Genomic DNA, 27,435 nt, shown 5'->3' on the forward strand with positions numbered 1-27,435 from the left:
AATATTAGACAAATTTTTATGCTTCAATAAGTTGATAAATTTGTTTGCCTTTTAATTTTTATTGCCTTAAATAGTTACCAAGCAAGGAATCCTGTGCATTCGCATGGGGAATATGATACATTCTGTATAGAAAATTGACTTAGTAAAAATGCTCAAAAAAATAAATTATTTCTTAATTAAAGTCATTAGAATTGCTTCTTAATTTTCATTAATTAATTACTACTCTACGACCGATAACGTCAATTTTCGATCGCAATTCATGAAAGAGTTCTAGCTGCGAAAGGTTGGCCGCAGGGTGGAGTGATCTCCCCTCTGTTTTGTTATATCGTAGTAGGCGAACTAATCTGCCTTATAAGGGCCAGTTTAAACTTAGTAAACTGCGTTTAAATTGAACAGCTGGCTGACATTTGATTGGCTAATCTTAGTTTAAACCAGTCAGCTGAAGCGTTTAAACTATGTTTAAACCACAGCACTCAAAAACTGGCCCTTAGTGCAGATGGCTTCGATGTGCAGTGCAACGCTGCCATCTATGTCATCCTAATCATAGATAGGTTTGGACACAGCATATCTAACCTCCTACTGAATGCGTTGAACATTGTCGTCAAATGTTTCACTAAAAGCGGATTATACATGAACCTCAAAAAGGCTAAAATTGCTAAAATCATTCCTTTAAGGAGAAAATTTCAAAATTCTCAAAAGAAGTCAAATATCTGGGAGCTATCCTTAATAAAAAGCTCTAATGCAATGCGCACCTGGATAAAACCATTTAAAAGGCCAGGGCTTTCATCTGGATCTGCCGGAAACTAATGAGTAGGAAATGGGGCAACAGACCTAAACTGGTAAGCTGGGCATGTGATGCCATCTCCAAACAGATTCTAACATATTCTGCCCCCTCTGGTGGAACCTAACTAAAGTCAAGTCCACATAGGCCAAGCTCAGCAAACTACAAGGAATAGCCTGCGTTGTTATTGTTTCAACAACATAAAAATTCCTCAAATAGCTTTTGCTGAACCAGTTGCATTGAAAGCCTTTGGACTTTTGATGCAGAGGAAGTAAAGTCACATTTGATAAACTTATGGTTCCAAGACTCAGAAAAGGCGCTGCATAGAGACTCATAAGCCCAGGACCCTTTATCTTTCCGCCATGGAGCTCTGAGTACGGAAGGTAACAAACAGTCAGGCTAAGTTCTACATTCCAGAAATATCAATAAGGAGAAAGGAACTCTTTCTTCGCCTTAGTAGGCGCGAAGTAAGAAATGTTACAGGCTTTCTTACTCGCCACTGCCAGCAAATGAAACACATACATATTAAACATGGGGGGTTGTGCCACAAAGAACAGAAATCAGGATGCTAAAAACATATTCATGTTCCTACTAGAAGACTACTTTATGCATACATATGTATGTATGTATGTAACGTGGATATTGCAGCGTGGTAGAAAAAAACAATAAATAATTATGCCAATGACGTTTCAGAAAACTTTTTTTTTCGATACAGAATTTTAGAAGTGCTGTTGTATGCACCCATTTCTTCTAGCTTTCAACGTATTTGCGTCATAATTCGCTCCCACACCTCAATATGTTAGATACTTGGAGACACGCTCTATTTTTTGAAGATAATGACAAATTTATAGTCTGTTAGCGAAAACAGTTTTTACCGTTAACGCCAGCTAGATTATTAAACTACGTCAGCACTTTCTCTTTCCAAGTATAGGATCGGTCGCCAATACTACAATAAAACAAATACTTTGGCAAAACCTCGTATCACAAAAAACTCTCAAACAATACTATGTACATAGTAAAAGAACTCTCTATTTAAAACCAAAAATTATTTTTAATAAACTTTTCATTTGAATATTTAAGATTAAGTACTTTTTAGTTAATTAAGAATAATATATAATGAATCGTAGTATTTTAAGGAAAATTTTAAATAAATTTTACGCTTTACAAATTATTTGTGATTTCTGAGATACGAGGTTTTGCCGTGGTGCCGTCGATATGTGGGGTAGTGTTACTGCACTACATTATTGCTTTCCTTTTTTCATGATAACAATGTTTTATCTTATCAGGCGACGAATCAATAAATGGTTTTGTCGAATTTGCGTTGTTTTAGCATTTTGCTGGTTTGCTGTTTTCTCCCCCATTACGTTTACATTTTAAATTGATATGCACTTAATTTCTAGTTGTTCCTACAAATTTTGCAATTTTTTTTTTTTACAAGTTTCACTTGTTCTCTTTCTCATCGTTTGTTGTGTTGTAAACTTGTTTCTTAGCTAAGTAGGAAAGCAAAGAAAAGATTATTAGATAAACTTTGTATATAACTATGTACCTGTATAGCTTTGTAAATATGTATAACTCTATGTATACGCTTGTTAAAAATCTACACATATGACTCAAATTCGTTTTTGGTAATAACATACACACATACATATATATGTACATAACTACATATGTATTAAAGTGGTGATCTTTTTTGTTACGCTTTTTTTGATTTTCAAGTTCGCAAATTTATTTCGCCTTTATAAGTTAAATGTACAATACAACACATATACATTTATCATGTCAGTATGTACATTAGACCGAAACAGAGAAAAAATACCGATTTTTTTTGCTGAACGTAGAGGTCGGTTGCACTTTACATTTTTTGTCATACCCTCGGAATTTACAGTCGCGTATAATGGAAGAATTTTATATTTTTATTTTTTGTTTGGTGGAATGTGAGGATAGCTTTTTGACATTTTTCGTCATATCTTCGGGCATTTACGGTCGGATGCTTAACTATGATATATCTATCGAAGTTCTTGTCTCTAGAAGAAATTTTTTTTCCAAAATTCAGTTACCTCAAGCACCCGGCTCTAGTACTTACCTACCAGATCTCAGTTCTTATCACCCTAATATACCACCCTAATGTAATTAAATTAAACCTTAATAAAATTAAACTTTTCCTAAGGAAGTATTTCGATTATTCCAGTAGAACTATTTCAATAAGGATTTTTATTGCCGAATATAGGTGTCACCGAAAAATGTAGAAGGGCAACCGATCCCTCGGTTCGTCAAAAAAAAGTTGTCTCGAAATTGTTTGCAATGGTTTTAAGGTTAATCCCAACTTTAGTTTGTTTTTGTAATACATTTTGTTAACTTCTTTCTTTTTTCTTCAAATCGTTCTTATAGATTAGATTAGGATCAATTATTATTGGGTTTCAGCAAAAGGTATTCAGTATAGAAATGGCCTCAGGCTTAAGTTAATATTGTTGGTTAAGAATATAACATAATTTCCGTCCTAAAAAAATGAAAATAACTATCATTTTCTAACCTTGAGTTTATTCGTTTTCTATTTCTTAAAAAAGATTCCAGCATTTGGACCACCCGATTTGATTTGAACAGTTTATACTAAATTCCTTCGATTAAATAAGAGCAATACTCTTTTCATTATTAATTAACATGCATTTGCATGCACAAACATGCATATGTATGTATGTATGTTCGATGACATTTTTGAACTCATTGCCAGACAGACAGCTTACCTGTTTTTTCTTGAAGTCAACCTTTGTAGCGTTCGATCAATCGACTGATGAACTAAAAACCTTTGACTGCGATTTTAGCTAAAATAAGTTAGTTCTACTAACCTCGATTTCTATTGTGAGCATGCACATGCATGTTTATTTGGATGTACATATGTATGTATGTAGTTATGTACAATGAATTATTTTGCATTCATAGGTTTTTATATTTGTGTATATTTTCGTAGTTATTAGCTTATTTCATTTTAATCTTTTGTATTTTTACTATATATGTTGTACCTATACTTATGTAAATGTTCCTTTTTACTGTTTTACGTGTTAACGTTAAGAAACAAAACAAGTTTTTTTTCGCTTACCTTAATAAAAAGCTAATTTTGCACTTCAAAAAAAGTTAACACAAACATTAAAAACACAATACAATGAAGCCAAATGTCAGTGACAATAGAAGGTCACATGATGTTAAAAACTTAATGATGATAACTCGTGTCGTCTTGGTGTCAGAGAAAGTACAAGTACGTACGCGTGCATACTTGAAAGGGGCAGTAGTTGTTCGTATGTAATAAAGACCTTTGAAAGTAACAGTGTTAATTTAATGCATAATTTTTTTAATTTTTTTTGTTTTAAATAATATGTAAGTGCATACACATGAAAGTATTTTCATAGTATATGAATTTCTAAAATTATCTCAAACTGGGGATATTGAATTTATATTTCAATTTCTTCAACTGGCATTAAAATGAATACGAAGCTATTAGGCTAAGCCGGTAATAAAAACAAAAGTAAAAAATATATAAACCTCCTATTGTTTAAATTCAATAATTACAACCAAATGCAAGTTAAGACGTCCAAAAATTTGTTTGGGATCTTTATGGTATCGTTTTTTAAGGCGGCGATTCTTTATTAAATGTAACAAAAAGTGTTGATTTTCTGCGTGATGGCTTTCAATTGGGCTAAAATGTTCCACACAGCCTAATTTCATACTAAAATTGACAGAAATGAACTTAAAATTAAAAAAAAAAAATTCTTAACAATTATGGGGGCGGCAAACAAATGTCGATAAAACAGTCAAGTTGGGTCAACAAAATTCCTTATAAGTTCACTTTTTCTTGCTCCAAATACAAAAATGAGGTATCATTGGAACGGTAATGAATCAAACTATCTACATATCTGCCTCACCATCTACTACAATACACAATTTTTCATACAAAACGTCTTTTAAAGTGACGCGTTATGAGCGTGATTTTTATTTTAAAAAATTTCGGCCGATATTCACTTTTCTAATAAAACCATATTTGGTAAAAAGACTAAAAAATTTCCTACCCGATAACATTTTTTCTCAGATGGCTTCTCAAAGGGTTTAGAAGTTATGAATTTTTGGATTTACTCAGTTTTTCAGTGCCATTTTAAACTTGGATCGCGTAAACTGTGTTAAATATACCCTGACTTCTTGTTGCAGAGAAGTTCTTTTTTGTATTTGGCTAGTACGCTGTTCTATCGTGATTGTCTCTATTCTTATACTTTTCTTTGGATAATTACTCAACCTTGACTGAGGTAATGGAATGGAAACGTTTTTAATATACATGCATATATAAATATGTACATTATTCTTTTGCAACACATTAAAAAAGGGAAGCTGAATCTACTTAACACACACACTATGCATTAGTACATTATCATTATTGTTATTAAAGACAATTATGAATAAGAAAGACACAATTTTCTTTCGCTATAAGTACCACGATGAGAAAATAATCGGTTTTGTAACGACAAAAAGATTAGGTTTCCGTAATTTTACGGTTGAGGGCCAGACGGCGAAACTTTACCGCAAGCACCAGAAGAGGAGAAATTAAAAAAAAAAATGGAAACATAAATGAGAAGGAATGACAATTAATGCATAGAATAATGTAAAACCAATGAGAAAACTAAATTGATGTTATCAGATGCGCGAACCAGGCACCAGTGGTTCTTTAACCATCCAGCGAATATTTATAATGGAATTGCATTGCAATTAGGCATTTATAAATTGAAGTTTGCATACTGAAATAGCTCGCTAAAGTTTGAGCTTCAATATTTATTTTGGTAAGAAGTTTTATATTAGTTATCTTAGTTAAGGAGCAGACTAGTAAGGCGATTACCAAGTTACAAAATCTGACATGCGAACGCACAACTCGAGCCATGAGAATTTGACAAACAACATCCTTGGAGATCACACGCCTCTTCATATTCATATATGTATGTACAAACATGGTTTTTAGTATTTTAAAGTAGCTAAAAACACTCTCCGTAGTACCTAGGTTCGATCTCTGGTCTGGGCAACATCTAAAATTAGAAAAAGTTGTATCTAACAGCGGTCGAGCCTAGACAGGCAATGGCAAGCCTCCGAGTGTAATTCCGCCTTGAAAAACGGTTTACATAAAAGTTTTCGGAGACGTCGTAAAGTTGTAAGTCCCCCCGTTAGAGTTAAGAAAGTTGTAAAATATCGCGCCACCGAAGGTATTACCGAACGTCGAACTACTACGAGCGATTACTCTACATTCTACGTACTTTATTTGGAAAAGCGGCTTAGATGTATGTACATTCTATATTCCTACTTTCATAAGGCGGACATGCCTTTGTTAAAGTAAGTGAAATTTGGCAGGGAAGTGGTAAAGACCGCCGGGTGAAGATACATTATTACATGCTTCTAATTACCTCTGGGTTTCTATATTTCAGCAACGATATGTATGTATGTATGTAAGGGCTTCAATATAAACTGAACCTACCGGAATCAGAACATTGCGATATTACCGCTATTAAGCAGCTCAGATCTAATCAGGTAACGTCAAAACTCTTCGAACCAATCGAGAATGAGAAAATCTAGCAAGTTTAGAGCATTCCAAAGCGCTAATAATACATGAATTTATGCAATAATAACTTAAGAATTATTAGGGAAGTTCTTATAGGACATTTCAGGCTGAACTATTACCTGACTAAACGGAGAATAAACTCGCATAAGCGATGCAGATTTTGCCTTCACTCTTGTGGGCGGAAACATTAAACTTCATCCAATTTCGATAAAATTTGGCTTGTACTCTCTCTTTTATTAGAAAAACCGAAATGTTAAATATGGAGAAGGCTGCATCACTAAAAAAAACTAATTGAAGTTCTCTAAAACATGCGTCTAATTTGAAGATCTGACTAACCGATACTCACAGTTTTTTCACTAATAATCTTTAGCAACTACATTTCCAGGTAAATTTTTGATAACAAAATTTGAAAAAATAACCAATAAATGATAAAAACCTCCACGTGAATAGTCCAAAACACTTAAAGAATTTATTACAGTTGAAAAAGAAACACTTGCTTTAAAGGGTTATGCGCCAAAGGCAACTAAATTGATCAGTCGGCATCGCGCTGATTCTAGTATTTTTGTGTAAATGTACAGCTCGTAGAGAGAGGGTTGAGTAAATGAGGTGAAATTTTGTATTTATGACTATTACTCGTTCCCCACTAAGCCCAAAACGTTTTTTTTTTAATCAACTGTCAACACCTTGCTCCTCCTGGCTCCATATTTGACTCAATACTGAGATATCTCAGTTTCTGGACAAGAACTTCGAAAGTTAAGCCGAGAAAATCTTTCCAAATCCTCGAGACCAAAATTCATCAGCGTATTCATGCTCAAAGTGCTTACATTTACCCCAATGAGAATTGTACTGTACGCTAGTGATGTGAGTTTCGGATATACATACATATTTACACACATTCAAACTGATATACTAAATAACTGGTACATGCCTAAACTAACAAGAATAGTGATGTTAAGAGCTTCAAAAGATGTTGAAGGGAGCGTGATATTTGAGAAAAGGTGACAATGAATTTGATATAGGATGTCGTCGTCGTCGTCGTCGTCGTCGTCGCTGGTGATGTTATTCTCAGTCACGTTATTCTTTCTTACTTTTATTTTGATACGCTCAGATTTATACACATACATATGTAAATACGAGTATGCAGATGTATTATACGCTGTCAGCACTTTTAGACCAGCATCTTTATTTTTAAGTCGAATCTCGTTCTCATAGCTAGTTATGTAGACACACAACGGAATTTAAATACAAAAGACTAGTCATAATAAAGTTTGTATTTATACTATAAGTATCTGTAGCACTCACTATCTTTTGTGTGTAAAAAGAAAGGAAAACAAAATTACATAAGCAAATAACTGAAAAAGTGTAAGTTAGTACGACTAGTACATAAAATAAATACATATGTACATATGTGTGTGAAGGCGAAGACGATGCTTTCGAGCATGAAGAATGGCCATTCATTATAACCACTTTCATAATATGTAGGCATATACACGCGTACTCGTTTATACATACATAGCTAACTATAGTATCCGATCGAAGCTGAAGTTTTGGCCGAAGCCGAATATTAGGTACTATTCAATATTCGGCCGAACACCGAAGCTGAAGCCAAACATTAAACTTAAGTTTTACATTTCAAAAGTAATAAGTCTGTGATTTTTTATTTCGTAACAATTTTTGTTTTAAATAAAAGGAATACAAAAGGCAAAAAATTTGCAGACAGATTTCCATACAAAGTTTAACAGTTCATTTATCGAAATGACAGATTATAATTTTATCAAGTTTGCCAGCAGTTTAGTCACTTTAGGTGAAGGTTAGGGTTAGGTTAGGTGAAGACCCCTATTAAAAATTACTTCTTCCATTTATCAACTAGCTTTTATGTATATAATTACCTGATTTTGCGCATTTAGTACTCTCGAGTATGTGTATGAAGCAGAATATAAACATCTGATCTCATAACACCAAATATACATAGGTTGCTAAGTTGCATCGTCGTGTTGAACTATTCCCATCGAAACAGCAACAAAAGTTTAACAACTGTCGTGAAATTATGTAACTTCACGACAAATATAACTCCTTGTGAATTGCCTAGTTGTTCAGCATTTTCGGCCGAAGGCTGAAGCCGATGCCCAAGATAAAAAATCGCCGATTACCGGAGCCAGGCCGAACCTTCGGTCGGACACTAGTGCATACATATTCACATGAATCCATGTAAGTATGTATAGATATACATATATATGTATGGGCTTATGAATGTTTCATTATGTGTGTGCATTTAGCGTTAATATGAAGACATGATTACCAACTTTAATAGTGATAAATAGTAGTTGCTCTAGTTATCCAGTTTTTTGTTTTTTTGTTTTTTTTTTTTAAGATGTTGAAGTAACGACTTTGGTATACCGACACACGTAAATACATGTGTGTCTGTACAGTACCTATACAAAAAAATTCTAAAATTTTTTTTGAAAAAATGTTTTCTTTGAAATAAAATTTTTGTGGAGTTATTTCTTTTATGTAATTAATATACGTTTCAAATATGAACCACATTGCACTATAAATATCTCGACACCTGTGCCACCTAGCGGATTAATTCATCTATCATATTGCATTGTCATCGCGTTTTGAGCCAAGTTTGAAGTTTCAAGTCTCTAGCTGGATTGAAAAATTTGATTAGACACAGGTGAAACTTAATAAAAGTTTGTAATAATGAAAATAAATAAAAATCGGGTTAAATTGGAAAGGACAAATTCCAAAACTCATGCGAGAAGTCGCAAGAAAAAAAAACAATCATAACAGTTGTTTGCAAGCAACTGTCGATCATCCTACCATAAACAATTGCTACTAATTGTTATCTAAAATCGAGTTTTCTCACGAAGCTATTTTTATTCATTGTGTACTCCTCCCTTCATTTCTCAAACAACGCGGCGAAATCGTTGGAGCAAATACAGAAATAGCTTCTTGATTCTTTTATAATGAAGAAACAAAAAATTTATTTTATTGTTAGATACCTACTGTGATACACCAAAGTGCAATCAACAGTTTCCCATCAAGAAAAAAAAAAAACAGAATTGATGATATGCAACACAATAAAAAAGATATGTATGTATAATAATTAAATTCATCACAGCTCAGCGGCGGGTACATCACGCTTTTTTACTTTTGTGTACTAGTGCGGGTAGGCGAAAAGAAAATGCGAGCAAAAGTGGTGCATGCACAGTTTCACCGTGTTTTTTTTTTCAAAAAACGCCACCAAATACAGTGCTGCTGTTGACATTATCAACCAAAAACATTGGTTTTTTCTAGCCTTCACTCAAATTTAGATTTTAGTTGCAGAAACCACAACACATTCTGTACTCAGTTGTGTTGATTTTTTTCGGTGTTTTTTATTTGTCTTTTTTTACTGTTTACTGCATTAATCACAAACGTTAAACGAGGCGAAAGCGATGCATTTGCTGTATGTAGAATCAAAACAGCCGCATAACTTTGCATCTAACTTGACCGCAAAATATGTATTAAAAAAAAAACCAAGCGAGTACTTAAATATGAAGAAAAATGTGGTAAAATAGCACGACAACATCGGTCGACAATGCGAATTTGGCACATCGAGTAAAGGGGAGAATAAAATATATTCATGTATGTATTTATGTTCATGGTAGAGCAATTAGATAAAAAAAACGCCTTATTTACGTAAGTTTGATAAAAATGTCTCACAAAAATTTTATAGTAGCTACTTTTTTTTTGCTCGATACAAATTTTAATCAAGGATGTTAAAAGTATCTAATAAAAAAAAAAGATTTTTCGTCTAAATATCATAAATTTCTAAAGGAGTGGAGATCATGAAGTTGCTAAGCCCATTTTTTTTTTTAATTTTGCAGGAAAGAAAAAAACTTCTTATAGCCATTTTTTTATGTATGTATTGTGCAAAATCTACGAATAAAAAGGACGCGATGTTGATTAAAAGATTTCGTGTTGTTTTGGTCTTATCGAACCTGCGCCTCTTTTACCTTTAGAAAATTTGTCTCTTTTTTAATTAAAACCGGGTATCAAATAAAATAAAGAAAATCTTTAGAATAAAAAAAAACAAATTTTTTGGGTGCATTAGGACAAAAAGGTACTAAAAATGTAAGTAAATAATAAACTTGGAATTATAAAGCTCACCGAGGTCATCGAAGAAAGTGAAGAATTTATTAGTGCGATTCGTGAAATATAATATGGCAGTGTCGCAAGAAAGTTTTCATACAAAAGTAAACAACTATGTGGCAAGGTGGCAAATTTTGCAACAAATGCAACATTTGCAACTACTACGCGACGTTTCACGGATCTCACTTTAATCTTTGTACATATACAGTCACTCACAGCAGTATGCGTAAATTAGTTTTTTTCACAAAATTCATAAATCATTGATTCTCATTTTACAACAAAAATCAATTTAAATCAATCTTGCAAACTTTGTACAAAGTTCACAAAAATTAATCAAAGTTCAAACATTTTTTATCAAAATTTCAAACTTTTAATTCAGAATTTTTAGAAAACTTTTGAATATGCAGTTTTATAATTCATTCAAATGCAAGTTTCAAGTCACTAAACATTTAGTGTCATTTATTTATTTATTATTTTGCTCATTTTTTTAGGACAAAATTAGTGTTTAAAGGTAGGATACATTTTAAAAGCTACTTGAGAAAACTACTCTAAATATGCAACTAAAGGCCCAGTGTGCGAGTTGAAGTTTTCAGATGCCAAAGACCTAACGAACAGCGAATATATAAAAGGAACAGAAAATGTGCAGTATTTGCCCTAAACATTCGCGTTTAAGTACACTTGTACATATGTATACATGTATGTACTAAGTATTTACGCATTATGCTGTTGTGCAGTGTAAAAAAGATACACAGCCTGCAAAAACGCATAGCTTCCTTGTTCTAACCACACACTACCCACTGCGTTCAGCTCCAAGTGTTGTGTTGTTTACAATTTGGCGGCAAAATAACATCCAAAATTTTTTTTTAAATGCAAAGTGACAAATTCTAAGAATAGACTTCGTTTGAAGTATTTTGCATGTAGTTTAATTACTTCCTTTTCCTTTAGTATGTGCTATTTGTCGTTGTTAACATTCGTTAATGTTGTCGAAATTTAGTGGAAATTTTTAAGAAATATATAAATTTAGCGCATCGGTGGTTTTAAAGCCGGTTTGGAATCGATTAATCAAAGCCTTAAGCATCGAGTTAGAGACGAGTAAACAATTTAGTTAAACTTTTGATAATTGTTTTCGATGACATTCAACGTCTCGTAAAAGGCATTGACGTTGATCCTCGTTACGCGCGTCAGAATAAGAGCATTTTGAAATTTTTTTAAATCTCTTTCTTAGTTTCGTAGGTTCTCACCTAGCCAATTTTGCGCATACTTATTACCTCATACCTACATATGTTGCTTTCCCTAACTCGCAAGAAGTTGCAAAAATTTACAGGATTTTACCAGAAACCGTTCCCGTACTCGGTTCTCTGGTAAAGTAAAGTAAAAATGGGAGAGTAAAATCGATCCTCTCTTTGTCAGAAGTTGCAAGTAAAGTGTCAAACCATCAGCTGTTCAAACGATTTGAAAGTTGAATAAGCAAAAAAAAGTACATCTGCATTTTCACCTTCTAAAATATATCGCAGCGAAGAAATATCAAGTTTTGTAAGTATTTTTGTTAATTTGCTTGCATATTTGCATATAGTTTAGGAGATCGGCAAATGATATAAAAAAACTGCTATGTAAACAAAAAATGCCGCCCATGGTGTATTTGACAGTTTTTCCGGTTTGTACCCGAAATGCGTTCCCGTACTTTTTGGGTTTTCTCTCTTTCTTTGAGAGCAATTTTGCTTTTCGACAGAGTTAGAGGTTTTATCCATAATATCCTATATATTACAAGGTTTTAGGGGCGCACTTTCATATATAAACATACATTTTTAAAAGAAAATCACTTAAAAGAATTTTAATGTCAAAAGAAAGTGACGAACTGTGCATGTACATTAGAATGGTAAAATTTTTGTATGGGGCAAAAAATTTTCATCCCAGAAATTTTCATCTTAGTTTTTTCCTTTCGATTTTAGTAAAATCTATACTAACTTTAAATTTTCTACTGTAACCAATACAGGGTACTCAATGACCTTGAAATGCGCTACTGGATCGCTGTGAAACTGGCAAAAATATTGGTGATTTTTTATAAAAAGCTACTGTTGCCATGACAACTGAAGCTTGTGATATTTTTTTAGATAATTTAAATTTGAAATGTTCTTAGGGTGCTCGCCCACTTGTTTGATTAATATATGTACAAAATATTTCTACATAGAGTAAAATATGAGCATCATGAGCATCCTCTAAATCCATACTTAGAAACGTAAGGTTTGGTACCAGCACCATTTTCGGCAATAGGAAAAAATTTGGAAAGTGCCCCAAATCCGATCTCGAATAAAATTTGTTTGGACCACTCTAATGTACATATGTATGTGTACTTTCATATTTTTAAATAGGTCTTGTAAAACCATTTACTCGGCTTTGTTATAGTGACCAGCATTCAGCAGGAAGTAAACATTGAGAAAAATAAAAGAAAACAAGTAAGAAAGGCTAAGTTCGGGCGGAGCCGAACATTAAATACCCGGCGCAAGTATTAAATATATGTTTTTTCACCCTTCCGAAACCTTCCGCTAGATGGTAAGCCGAGTTGTAACAATTTTGAGTAAATTAGCGTCCTTCAATTTCGAAATATTGAAGTTTCAAGCATTTCTTAAATTTACCGTTATATGAGAATCGGCCGTTATATTAGTCCGATTTCAATAATTTTCAACGTTTTGCTTACACGTGGCAAGTACAATAACCATACCGAGTTTGGTACAAATTGGTAGAACGGTTACCGGTATACTTATATGTGATCATAAGTGGGCGGTGTCACTCCCATTTTCCAAAATTTTACCATAAACGTATTTCTTGGTAAAGAATTGTTGCAAGCATCAATTTTGAAAAAATTAGCTTCAATATTTAATGATTTATCGAAGATTTTGTATTTCTCTAAATTACCGTTATATGGGATGTGGGCGTGGTTATTGTCCGATTTTAAAAAGTTTCGGCGGTTCTTTATGCTGTACCAAGGCCAACAACTGTGCCAAGTTTGGAAGAAATTGGTTTAGCGGTTACCAAGATATACACATCTAACCATAAGTGGGCGTGGCTACGCCCATTTTCCAAAAATTTATAATATTCTTATTTTTCGTCTAAAAAATATTGTAAATATCAATTTTGAGTGAATTATCTTCAGTAGTTACTAAAATATCGCAGTTTTCGTATTTCTGGAAATTACCGTTATATGGGAAGTAGGCGTGGTTATTGAGCGATTTTAAAAATTTTCGGCTATTTGGTATGTTATGCGAAGGCCAACAACTGTGCCAAGTTTGGAAGAAATTGGTGCAGCGGTTACCAAGATATACACATGTAACCATAAGTGGGCGTGGCTACGCCCATTTTCCAAAAATTTATAATATTCTTATTTTTCGTCTAAAAATTATTGTAAATATCAATTTTGAGTGAATTATCTTCAGTAGTTACTAAAATATCGCAGTTTTCGTATTTCTGGAAATTACCGTTATATGGGAAGTGGGCGTGGTTAAAGTCCGATTTCGCCCATTTTCAATACCAACCTACCTTGGATTAAGGGAAACCTACATACCAAATTTCGTTGAGATATCTCAATTTTTGCTCGAGTTATCGTGTACACGGACAGACGGACAGACGGACAGACGGACAGACGGACGGACAGACAGACATGGCTTAATCGATTTCTTTTTTCATCCTGATCATTTATGTATACATTTGTCTATATCTATCTCGATTCGTTTTGGCTGTTACAAACAACCGTTATGTGAACAAAATTAATATACCCTTGTGCACAAGTGCGCTCGGGTATAAAAAGGAGTACTGATCTTCTAGAAATTCTCAAAGAGAATTGCAACGAATTAAATTAAATGAATCAATTACCAGATGCAGTTGTATGTACGAGTATGTATGTATGTACATATGTCTGCGGTTGTAGAATTTGATTCAATTAAATTTTGTAATGAAATTAAGTAAGCAAACTGTAGAACACTGCACGATGTTGTACTCGTATGTTGTGAAACAGGATTATAGGTTATGTTGAATAAAGTCTAATTTTACGCTAGAAGCAGAATGCCAAGAAGGCGACTTAAATAGCAAACAAAATTTTTGTATTTATTATTTTTGAAAACTGCTACATACATACATATGTGCATGGTGGAATTATACAAGGTGTTGTACGTAGTGACAGCTCATGTCGACGGCTCCCTTACAAAAGGTTGTAATATGGAAGAACGAGAGAAACGGGAAGAAAAGAAGCACGCTTTGCGAAGTAGTACGAAATTTGGTACTCTTTCATATCAAATTTTGCATATAAATAGTAACAAACGGTATATTATGATAAGCTAAATTTGCGAAAGTAGTATATATTACGTAGCACTTATGCAATAAATGGTAATTTAGTTTATTAAACACAATGTCCTATAATTATAGTCAAACTTCCAAAACCGCTTTGGGGTCTAATTTTTACCCGAAAATACTATAAGATGATTGATATAACTTACAAAAATTTCGCCATCAAAAAATTAGTGGTGACCCCGAGTCGTTACAACATGACGGAGTCGACAAAAGGGCGCATCGACGGATGGGGAAAATATTTCATCGAACAAAATGCCAACTAAAGATGTGGAGCTTGTATCGCAATGCAAGCTGCGACCGTTCTGAACTGAGATGCCAAACAAATGGTTTCTACAAATTGAGGCCACCTTTCAGTCGTACAAGACCACATCTTATGTCCGGAAATATAATCTGGTCCTCTCAGCAATTAGCAGCGATGCTTTAAAGGAAGCTGCGGATGTTTTAAAAGCCGTACCAGCTCAAGACCGATATATTAACCTCAAAAGTCAACTACTGTCACGTTTTACTGATTAAGCCGACCCACATAGGGTATTTGGCTGATTTTAGGCCTTTGGAGAATACACAAAGCCAATGTTTTTTGTCGAATTAATGATTTTAATTTTTAATTTAATTTTGTCAACGAATAAAGCTGATGCCAGATAAAACTTTGTAGCTTTGCGTGACATTTATAAATTTGCCAGCAAAGCGCCAGACGCAAAAGGTATGCCACAATGAACGCCAAGAAATCAATTTTGCACTGCTTTTTTACTCGTCAAAATTGCTGTGGATTTAAGATATTTTGCTTTAAAATTATCAGCAATGTAATTGAGTTTTATGTTTCAGCATGAATACTCGAATTTGGACGAAACAAAATAAATATTAAACCGGCTGATTGTCAAAGCGCGCAAAAAGATGGGAGTTGGCCATCTTTTCGCTTCGCGCTGCAGCTTCAATGATCTATGTGGCATGCTTTGTGCATTTTCATACAATTCATCTTAGCTGTCAAAGCGAATCTGTCACGTAAAGCGAAGCAAACGTTTTATGTGGCATCAGCTTAAGAATAAAGTAAATGTCAAAGAATTGTTCAGTGATTGCAAATCAGTTTTGGAATAGGGAATGAGGTAGTTTAGTTTTTTTAAAGGCGGTAAAATGTAGTTTTTTCAAGAGGGAAACACCGATTTTGCTAAGGGAGCCAAGATGGCAGATTAGAGCGAGAACGCTGTCAATATCCAACACCTTGTATTATTCCACCATGCATATGTGTAATTTTACTGCTAGTAACTCTAAATTTATTATTTTGAAATTTGATTGAAATAATTAGAAATAAGTCGTATGACAAAGGCATCTGGGAGCTTGCTGCTAAGCACTCGTACATATTTGCCTGCACCAGCCTAGTGTAATAATGGGCAGTAATTCAAATGGAACGTCCCTACGCATATTAATAGTTATTAAATATGTATGTATGTATTAACAATAATAAATGTTGTTTAATAGAAGCTCAGGAGTGGAGGAAAATCGTGCCTCACACCTTTAAAATTCAGCGAGTAAAGCATAAAACACAGCAATACGCAAGCAATGCATAAAATGAGCTGCAGGTTAATTACACCAAATAATACATGGGCGTATGTAGGTACTATTTATACCTTGTGTACACTATTGCGGAAAATCTAAACAACTGCAGTACAAACCATTCACGAGGGCAAACGAGAGAACGGAATATGATACTTCGATTGGCTGGGAAGTAACATTTTTTTTCAGCGAGAATTTGCAAGCAGGAAAAATAAGTTAATATAAAATCGAGGATATTATTATTTTTATTTGAAACCACATATTTTTTGTAACCACATATTGTCCAAGTCCATGCCATCTAATTCAGGCCATAAAAAGTTTGTAATGAATAGCACGATAACGTTCACCGTAACCGCGTTACCGGCAACATTTTCAAAGAAGTACGCTACGACAGTATTTTCGGACAAACAATTTGTCACCGTCACAGTTTCTTCCAATTTCTGCACCAAACGCCTGATTATTTATTGACTCAGATGGCCCGTTATGTTGACCGGAAAATCTCGCAATGCACGAAATGCATTTACTGCACAACGTTTGGATCAGTTTTCCTGTTGTTCAACTGAGTATCGCTCCATAACTAAATCTGCCAAAGCCTGTAGTACCACTTGTCTGAAAAAAGATTTGACAAATATTGGAATTGGGAAAATTGTCTATGACATCTAGGAATGTTTTACGAGTAAAATCTACTACCTAAAAAATAATAATCAGTACGAAGAAGCAAGTAGATATTGATTTTGCTAAGTTTTTCAGAAATTTTTCCACGAGAGCTCTCCAGCATCATTTCTATGTTGGGTTGCACCATTTCAAATGTAAACCAGAAACTCTTCTTAATTTCGTTTTTGAATATTTCATCTTGATTTCTGCTCGAAAAAAACTTTAGGTCGTTCGAATGGCTTTACCGGAACTGTTCGATAAGTTGATACAATTTGCAATTGCAATAATTACTACTAGCCAGAAAAGGCGATTTGAAAGGTGAAAAGCGCAACCCAACACAATAAAGAATATTGCCAAAAATCAACGGTAAAGCTCTACTTCTTCCATTTTTGATCTTATTTTAGTTGAGACATTCTTCCACCAAATAAGCGGTGTGTACGCTTACATACATATGTACATAGAAGAATCATACTGTCTGCCTGGTCTACCCACCAGTCAGTCAGTCAGTCACTAGTTCAAACGCAAAGTTCGTTGACTAGCTGCTGCTTCAATCAACTTAGTGCACGAATTTGCTTTTGTGTGGCGTGTAGCGATATGCACCGAACAACCGACCGACCAACCAGCCAGCCAACCAACCAACCAACCAACTAACTAATCAAGCAGCCAGTCGTTGCACGGTGCTTCTATTCGGCGAATTGAGGAACTAAAACGCGTTGGCGCTGCCACTGCTGCAACGCATATTCTCCACACTGATTGCAAGCCCCCCGCCCCCCCCATTGAATGCGCCTACCGGCTGCTACCGCCTGCTCACTTAGCCGACTGACTGGGGTGGTTGCACAAGCTTGTCTGTAGCGCATTTGCGCACTGCCGCCACCAGCGTCGACTTGGCTCGATTAAACTTATTCCACCAGCAAGCAACAAATGCTCCCACGTTTTTCAGTGCCATTACAGACGTGGATGTACGTACCTATGTACGTATGTATGTATGGTTGTGCATTTGCCGCATATTTATGTACATATATATGTATGTACAACTTGCACATTCAACACTTGCAACAATCGACTTCCGCGCCATGGCAAATTTATTTTTCACTACTTTTTCAGTTTTAGACACATTTCAGTTATGGTTTCAATTTGAAAAAGGATATTTTGCGGAACCAATCGCTGTGCTTTTAGTCTAGTATATTGTGGGAAACTACGTAGGTAAAATATATCACTTTGTTGGTTAGGAAAACTAGATGAGCTTTCTTTTGCTGAATATACATACACACACACCACTTTGCAAAATTAAAAATTTTTGTGTTATTTAATTTAATTTACTTTTTATAAAATTATAAAAAAAACGTATGTATTTAAGTTTACAGCTTTTTTGCAGTATTTAAAAAAATTCGACAGACTTACGTAAAAATTTTAACTTTTTATCAAAATTTTTGGTATGCAGTTTTGTAGCCCATTAAATTTTTGTAGCTAAAAAATTTTTGATTTTTAATAATTTTTTTTGCTGACAATGTTGTGCATTTCTTCCATATAAAAATTCGTTGCTACATACAATTCTGTTTAACAAACTTTTTTGAAGTTTGAGAGAGCGCCCTAATCGTATCTGTGCAAATTTGCCAAACGAACAGCCAGTCCTTAATTATTTTCATACTCCCTGTAAATTTCTACGTAGCACGAGATCCAGCCACTTTGTTATGCAGGGGAGTGTATTTGGTTTGCGGCAGGCGTAACGCCCTCAGCTTTGATGTTAAATACATTTATTTTTATATGCATAGATATGTATGTACATTAGGGTACATCATTTTATCATGTTCATAAGTACCTAATCTTAGTTGCGATCCCGTACGAGTCGGGACTAGTCAGAAATAGTCAGATTTTACTGGAAATCGAGCCCGTACTCGGTTCTCTTACTATTGAGAGGACAAAAAGGAGAGTAAAAGAGGTCCTCTCTCTGTCAGAAGTTACCAGTTTTAGTCCGAATTTTTTTTGCTGGCAAGTTCTGATAAATGGTTCAAACGATCAGCTGTAGTGTGTTTGGCAACCAAATTGTAAAGTGCACTCTGCTAATGCATGGTGAAAAGTATTCAATTACTTGCTTAAGTGGTTTCTAATCAATTTGAAAGTGTTTACACGTATAAAATAAGCAAAAATTTACAACCAAAATTTGGAGGTTATGTTAAAGTTGACAGAAGTTAAAATTTTTTACTAGAAAGTGATCCCGTACTTTTCAATGTTACTCTCTCGCTCTGAGCGAATTTTTAGTTTATGACAATTTTACTAGTTTTAGTCCGAGGAATACGGTATTGCAACTCTTAATGAACCATATTGTGACGAATACTGCGAAAGCGCGAGTGAGGAGTTTGCATTCGAAATGGTGTTAGTTTTCATGCAGAGTAATCGAAGTTTCGATGTGTAGAGATTTCTATAAAAACCCTCTAGTATCGCACACTAGTGAGACACTATTGAATTTACTCGCTATCGGTAACCACAACCAGCTACCCGCCAGATTAGCAGCAATGCAATTCACCAATAAATTTAACTTGGTGATGCCATTAGCTGTAACCATTCACCAGTTATTGCACTAGCTGCCATTAGCTTCCATGCAGAAGTTGTAATAAAACGGCTGTTACCTCGGTAAAGCCGCGAACGTTCAATACGACGCATCAGTGAAAAACTAGTGAATGAACTAGACTTACCAGATTGCCAGTAATGCAGTTCATTACCTTTCATGAGTGTCTAGAATACGTCCGGCTAGTGCAATCACCAGCTGCCTTTCTCGAATGAAATGGACAAATTGCTACCGACCGTACTAACGGGAACGTTCTCGAGTTCAAGGAATGTGCCCTAAAGCCCAGGACGAAACAGTTATATACAATACTATAATAATAATAGTAAAACAGTAATAACTCAATTATGCATACTTTGCACTGCTATCCCATTTTTACGTAGAAACCAAAAACCAACAGACGTCTACATACTAGGCTTGGGAAGCTTTTGGACTAAAGAGCGAAAGAGGTAGCTAGATCATTCAGTGTAATTTGTGTTAAAAAGTAAATATTTGAGTTGAGTTTTTGGAATTTGTTGTTTAACAAAAGCCAAACATACTGTCGTGATTACGAAGAAAGACGAATGAGTGAATGAGGGCGACAGAATTGTAATTGAAGAATTAAGGAAATTGTCGAGTAAAAATAAAACATAGAAATATTCTGCACTAAAAGTTAAACTTATTTTGGTTTGATTTTTATATTTTTTTATCAAATCCTTTTTTGGAAATTTTTTTGTTATTATAGACTATAATAAATACTTGCGTTCTTATGAACTAAAAATTCAAGAAAAAATATAAAATAAGAAAAAAAAACAATAATACTTGATCGAAAAAAAAAATCATAAAATAACAATAACAAGTAATGAAAATATACGACTACAGTTAAAAATTTTTATTAGAAGTATTATAATCATTTACAGTTAACCCTTTTCCAACATCGAGTTATGATCAAAAATTTAATTACGCTTCTACCGAAGTTCTCGTTTATGACAGATCATTAGAAATTGAATTCCCGTGCAAATATGTATCACCCTAGTTTAAATACATGCGCACATACATATTCAAGCAACATGGGCTTGGGCGTGCTTTTGATGCAGACAGCAGCGAACTACCAAAGGTAATCGATTTCGTTTTGCTGCAATTGCAACAGGAACGAACGGCAAACAAACAAACAAAATTTTAAAACAAAACCAAAATAAAGAAACAAAAAAATGCATGAAACTTATTGTTGAACACAATGCTAATGGTGGCGGTGGAGGTGGAGGATCTACCCATAAAGCAGCAGTGAGACACACTTTTGATTGTACCCGTTGTATTCCGTTGTTGTTAATTTGGTATTCTATGTTTATGTACATGGCTCAACCCTCAGCATTTATGTATGCACATAAACCAAATGCTATTAAAAAAAAAGAAAGTTCGTGACGTGAAATTTTGGTATTTGTTATATGTTGTCGATAAGGAAAATTATGAAATCTTTAAATATTCAACATTCGAAATTTTTCATTTGTAGTACATATCGCTCGTTTGTTGGCAGAACGTCGTATTAAAAAAAAAGAAAAAGCGAACAAATCTATTAAAACAAGATTTTTTCCTCAAAAAAAAAATAGCTATAAGTAAAAAACCATACTCCGCAAATGCATTTTTTTCAAAACATTTTTAGTGCCATTTCTGCGAACTTCAGAAAAAAAACTTCTTTCCAAGCTTTCTAATTGACTGTTCGGTAAGCCACAATTTATATCTAATAATAATTCTAAATTTATTTAAAATTTACTTAAAATTTATTTAAATTTCAATTCCCAAAAGTACTCCAATCATAGCAGCCTCTATTTTGTCTAATGTTGGATTTTCACTGGACATTGAATATCAAAAATTTTAATGATACAGTGAACATTAATAATATTCGTACCATTGCGTTCATAAAAATAGGCAATAAGCTTTTTTCCACATACATAGCGTCGTTTAAATGGTAATTTGTTTTTATAGTTTTATTACCTAGTGAAAACTCGATATGAGGTTTTAACGCTTTGACTACTTTCTTAAACCCGATGCTGTCTGTGGTGGTGACGTATCGTAAAGAAATACTCGAGGCCTACTGGTGCGGTTGCTGCAATTCGTCCAGCTAACACATCAGCAGCAACTCCAATATATCCACCAATGCCTTTGTAGCCCAAATATTGCCTTACTAATTTAATAAATCTGTCATGCCTGATTTAACTGAAAATGTAACCTAAAAATAAATAATGTCAAAACACACAATTGTAAGTAGCTTCGAGCAAATTACTGTAATTACGAAAATGCATATAAATACAATCAGCAGCGGCTTGTACTAGTGTACAACAAAGTTATAAATGACAGCTATCGTAATGATAGCACCATAACCGGCAGGCAAGTATATACATACATACATTCATAATGCATTTATACAAACTACATTGGTGCATACATACATACATACGTATGCACATAAAGGCACAATGACATGATTTTCAAATAATAAATTGATTATTTATGCACTGTCGATTTCACCTAAGATGCTTACACACTGCAAGTTGATAGAGACATATGTATGTATGTACATACTCTATTCTCTACGGATTTCGAGCAGAAGTTTAAGTCGGTCGTCGACTTCCTGCTACAAACAAAAAAAATAATAACTCCACAGATGCCGATGATTTTTAATGATCATATTTTATTGCTGCTCGTTACACACTGCACATTTTTGTAGTTTCACATAAATGTTCATAACGTGTTTACACTAAATATAATACACTAAATATAGAAGTTTAGGAGAAATTGGTTAAGCAATTTCTGTGATATGCCTAGCCGCGCCCATTTTTTCAAAATTTAAACAAAATCCAATTTTTGGACAAAACCATATAAAACCTAAATATAAAGTTTAGGTGATTTTGCCTCGTGATTTACGGAGTCATCGAAATTTTTGTATTTTTCAAAAAAAACCCTATATGGGAGGTGGGCGTAGTTATTTTCCGCATATAGGGCCGTCTCATACCAAATTTTATTGAGCTTTCCCAGTTTTTTATGATATATGCCATTTGTTGAATTTGTCTCCGCTCCGAATAGCAGTATAACTATTAAAAGAACGAAAAATTCACAAAGAAATTATGAAGAACATTAATTAGATTTTATGCGGATTGACTGATTTCGATGATTTTTTTTGAAGTTAAACCTTTTTAGTGGCGGTTGTGAATTGAAAAATCAACATGGCGAATGCGATGGAAATGATGAATGATGAAAGAGGAGCATACTCAGCAATGGTTTAAGGCAAATATTTAAATTGAGAATTAAAGTTCTCTGGTAAATGATGCGAATAATTCTCATGATAATAGGAATTCACGTTCATGAGAAATGATTTACTCCAGTGTTGTCGTTTTCACTTCAATCGCAGTGTTTCACTTTATTTATTTTTAAACACTGCTACTATTTTATATTTAAACAACGTTATTTAACTTTTTCAGGATTTTAGACCAAGGGCCATTACTAACACTGCTCGGCAGTCGGAATGGGCGAATTGATGAAATTTTTCTGAAGTTTTTCTGAAAGTCTGGATTGTACAAGGAAAAGTAATTTCTCAGCTTTCCCAGGTTGACGAGTTTAAGCGTTTTGATTTTAATTAAACAATAAATGTAATTTAAATGCAAATATTTATAACATCAAAAAGCCTTTTTTCCATCAATTTCCCAGAAAAGAAAAAACTGAAAATGTCGTACTATGTAATTAGACGGTGAGAATGAGAGTGAATTTCTATTATCATGAGAATTATTCTCATCGTTTACCAGGACCCTAATACATATAAAGATGATGGTAAAAGTGAATATGTTGATTAAGAAAAGGATAAAGGAAAAGATAAAAATAAAGACACGTACAGATATACATAGACGAACATGAAGATGAAGGTAAATGTAAATAGGTACTTCACGTAAGGACAAAGTCGATGATGAATATGTAGAAAAAGAAAATAATGAAGATAAAGATAAAAATAAAGACGAGGATAAAGATAAAGAAAATGACCCCAGCTCACCTCACTTCAACCCACCTCATTCCAACTCAACTCACCTCAAATCACCTACCCCCATTCCCAACTCACCTCACTTCAACTCCCTGATAACTGATGGTGAGAAAACTTATGACTTTATTCCGCACACCTCCTTCAAAAAAATGTAGGCCGCTTTTTATGGATAAATCAGTTTGTAGGATTTATCTGCAATTAATGCAAATATTTTTTGGATCATGATTATGTTCTCTAACTAGAAAACTACTGTTTTTGCATTAATTGCGTTGATTCTGTACCATCCAAAAGCATTTATATTTTCGGATATAATTTTTGAGTTGTGCCTGTTTTGAAGATGGGGTTCAGTTAGCACCTTAAAATTAATGCGTAACCGATAATATTTTCTTCGAGGAAATTCTACGGAATTTGTTGCAATAATGTTTTTTTATTAACTTGAGCCTTAAAATATTTCCCATTCGCAATTTTGTTTGAACCTCTATTAAAAATCATATCATTAAATTTCTTTTCATTTTCAGGTAAAATGTATAAGTGAATCTTCTGCTTTGCCTTATCGCAACGCCCACCAGCCATAAACAGAACAAAATGTCCGCCATATTATATACTCAGGACTCTGAACAGGAACATCATAAGACACATGAACTCCAACTGGATAAAGACACATTTGAGAATGATTCCTGTAACGGCATTAGCGATGAGCAATTAAGTGGCCACAATGATGGATCTGCAGTCAGCCTAGAACTGCCGTCAAGTATACCAAGCACCTCTAGCACTGAGAGACATCTTAACGATTCCTTAAAATTAACTCATCCCATGTCTACACAATTGGAGAGTGATTGCGATGCGCTGTTGGAAAGCAAAATGGCAGCGTTAGACTTGCATGAAGGTGGTAGCAGCCATTGTGATGGCGGAAGTGATAGTGGGCTGGATACAGCGACCACAAAGTCTGCAATGACTGGCGTTGTAGGCGGCGACAGCAACAGCAACAGCAACAGCAACAGCAACGACAGCAGCAGTGCCACTAAGAACATTTCACTGCAACGTGCGTTGAGCAGCAATAGCGGTGGTTATGCGAGCAGCTCGGGTGGGCTGGATGAAGTCATCCATCAGACGACAGCGTTGACGATGACAAGCACTGCTGTCGTTCAAGGACTAAATCTATCTGGCAACTCTAGCTTGCTTAGTTGCGGCTCGGACGCGGTAAGCGCTGAGTTGGCCACAAGTATTGCCACTTATGGCGCTGTGTCTTCTGCCACACAGAGCTTTGAGTGCTATAGTGAAAATGGCAGCGAGAGTTCGTCGATGTTGGGTGGCGCCACTGTTGCAACAACGCCTGTGCGACGCTCGAACAGTGTTAAGACCAAAGTGCGTGTATTTGAATCCAGCCGCGGTGGTTTTGCCACGCCAATGTCGCGAAGCATGCGCGAGCGTGGTAAATATTTTGGAAGCTACATATTTTTATTAATGAACTGTTAATAAATACTTTTATGTATTATTTGTGCAGATTGCAGCAGCACGCCGATATCCACAAACTCGACTTCTAGCAGCGCTTATTTACACACTGGCAGTGCGACCACACCGCGTGCCCGCCCGGTGGGTGTAAAACGCACATCATCTTTGTCGCGCCACGTACCTGCAACAGCTGCGACATCAGCACAACGTCAAACAGACAAGCAACCGTTGACCACTAGTGGAACCAGCAACTACAACAGTAAGACTTTAATGGCAGCGCCAACTTCTACGTTGCGCTCCAGTACGGCGCGCACCACAAAACCGCAAAAGCCAGATTCCTTGCCGAACGCACTCAGCCGTACTCAATCCATGAGCATGCAGCGGTTGGTGCAGCGTACACCATCGTTAAGTCGAGCGCGCACACCATGTACGCCTTCAGAGGACGGCCGTTGGCCTGGCAACACTACGCGCACCTCCAGTGTTGGCGTAGGTGCAGCCAAGCGCGGTGTATCTGTGACGCCTGATTTGATGTCACTAAAAATGCGTTCCTCGAACATGATGGCATCGATGGAGGTGAAGTCGTCGACCAGCTCGAATGCCAACTCAAATCCTTATAGCACGCTACCGCGTCGGCGCAAACAAAAATCTGTAGAAGACTTAACAGCGGCACATGAGTCGCGCAGTAGTTCAATAACACGCGATGCGCGCATGACTACGTCCGTAATGGCAGGCACGCGCAGGAATCTAGTCAGCGCGTTTGGCGCATCGACACCACAAAGCAACCAAGCGCGCTCACTTATGCACACGCGCAAAACACCCGCGCAACCGCCTAAAACGCGCATATACCATGAGACCAGTGTACAAACAGCGCTCACCGGCGAAGATTTGGAAAATGTGTTTGCGGGACGCGAGGCAGCAACGCGTGCCATAGATGCTGTCGACCAACAGGAGCAGACCACACAGACTGATATGCGCGACGCTGAATTGGAGCGATTGCGAGATGAAGTGCGACAATTAGCGCAGCGTGAGCACGAGCTCAGCGTGAAGCTGCAACATGAACGTGAAGAGAAACTAGCAACACAGCGTGAGCTGCACTTGAATACGGAACGTGTGATGAGCATGCTGGAAATGGCGCGAATTGCGGGCCGTAGATGTGGTCGCACTGGCGGTAGCGTTAGCGGCATAAGTCTGGATGGTGACGCTACTACGCCAACGTCGGATGAAGGTAGTGGAAGTGGGCACGATAGTTTGCTTATGCTGGAGTCACAGATACAAATTAGTGGCCATGAGTTGATCGAGCGTCAACACGAAATCGGACAGCTGCGTCAGCTATGCCGGACGCTACAATTAGAAATGGAGCGCTCGTTGGCGGCACAAGAATGTCTATTGCAAGAGAAGGCTGCTATCGAGCAGGAGTCGAGCGAATTGCAAGACTTTCTACAACACGAAAAAACAACGCTGCATGATGCACTAAAAGAACTCGAGCATGAGCATCAAGCCTGTAAGCAACAGCTGGCGGGGCGCGAAGAGGAGGTGAAAGTTTTGCGCGATGAATGTCGGCATCTAGTGCGGCTTAATGAGCAGCGAAGGTGAGAGCAACGCGCAAATTATGTTGAACTTGGTTAATTAAATAAAATGGTTATTTTTTTTTTGTCTCCTAATTCAGACAAGAGAATCGCATGCTACAATCCAAATATGCAGCGCTAGAAAATAAATCCAAGGAAATGATGATGCAGCAAAATTATTCGGTTTCAGGCGCCTCTGCTGCGTTGTCGGGCTTGCATTCGCGTTTGGATAGTTTAGTTGAACAATTGGTCTCTACCTACAACATAACTGAGCATGACCTAGAGGTAAGCATTCGTGCATCGTGTGCAATGTGAGTATGTATTCAAATTGAATGTTTATAAATAGAATTATATTTAATAACATTTTGGGTTTTTGGTGGTTAAACTTAGTCGAAACTCCCAAATGTGGAATGGATAAGCTAAATATATTTAGTATGGTTTTTTGCAAAGACAAATTAGTTCTGCATATGCGGCCTCGAAGTTTCATATGTATCTCATCTTCTTTTATTTGGGACTATACCCATCATATGTCATATGTCAAAAGCGACTTTAAAATCGACAAAACAGTAGTCTGCCGATTAGCTTAATTGTAATAACAGATTGCCGTTTACACAATAGGTTAGTGTTTGGACAAGCTTCTCCTACGATTGATGTCCTGCGCCTTCATGTTGTCACACAAAGGGGTGTGACCTACAGTTTTACGCCGATTCCCTTGCACCGCCTAAGAATCTGTTTTTCATGGCAGAAATACAGTCGGAGGTTTGCCATTGCCCGGCGAGGGGCAACCGCTATTAGAAAATCTTT

At 35.6% G+C, this 27,435-nt stretch overlaps 1 protein-coding gene across 8 annotated transcripts in view; it reads left to right on the forward strand.

Annotated features, from left to right (window-relative positions):
- Positions 1–26,916, forward strand: part of LOC118747812 — a gene marked incomplete at its 3' end in the record, with an annotated part of 31,400 nt that extends 4,484 nt beyond the window's left edge. For 7 of the 8 annotated variants that reach the window (XM_036481972.1, XM_036481974.1, XM_036481976.1 and 4 more), the window contains 3 exon segments: positions 24,133–25,046; positions 25,119–26,655; positions 26,733–26,916. In XM_036481972.1, the coding sequence (XP_036337865.1) occupies positions 24,200–25,046; positions 25,119–26,655; positions 26,733–26,916 (2,568 nt within the window). 8 annotated transcript variants of the gene reach the window in all.
- Positions 26,917–27,435: the final 519 nt, after the last annotated feature.

Source organism: Rhagoletis pomonella, unplaced genomic scaffold (genome assembly GCF_013731165.1).
Source record: "Rhagoletis pomonella isolate Grant_MI unplaced genomic scaffold, Rhpom_1.0 Rhpom_scaffold_00012, whole genome shotgun sequence".
NCBI classification, from domain to species: domain Eukaryota; kingdom Metazoa; phylum Arthropoda; class Insecta; order Diptera; family Tephritidae; genus Rhagoletis; species Rhagoletis pomonella.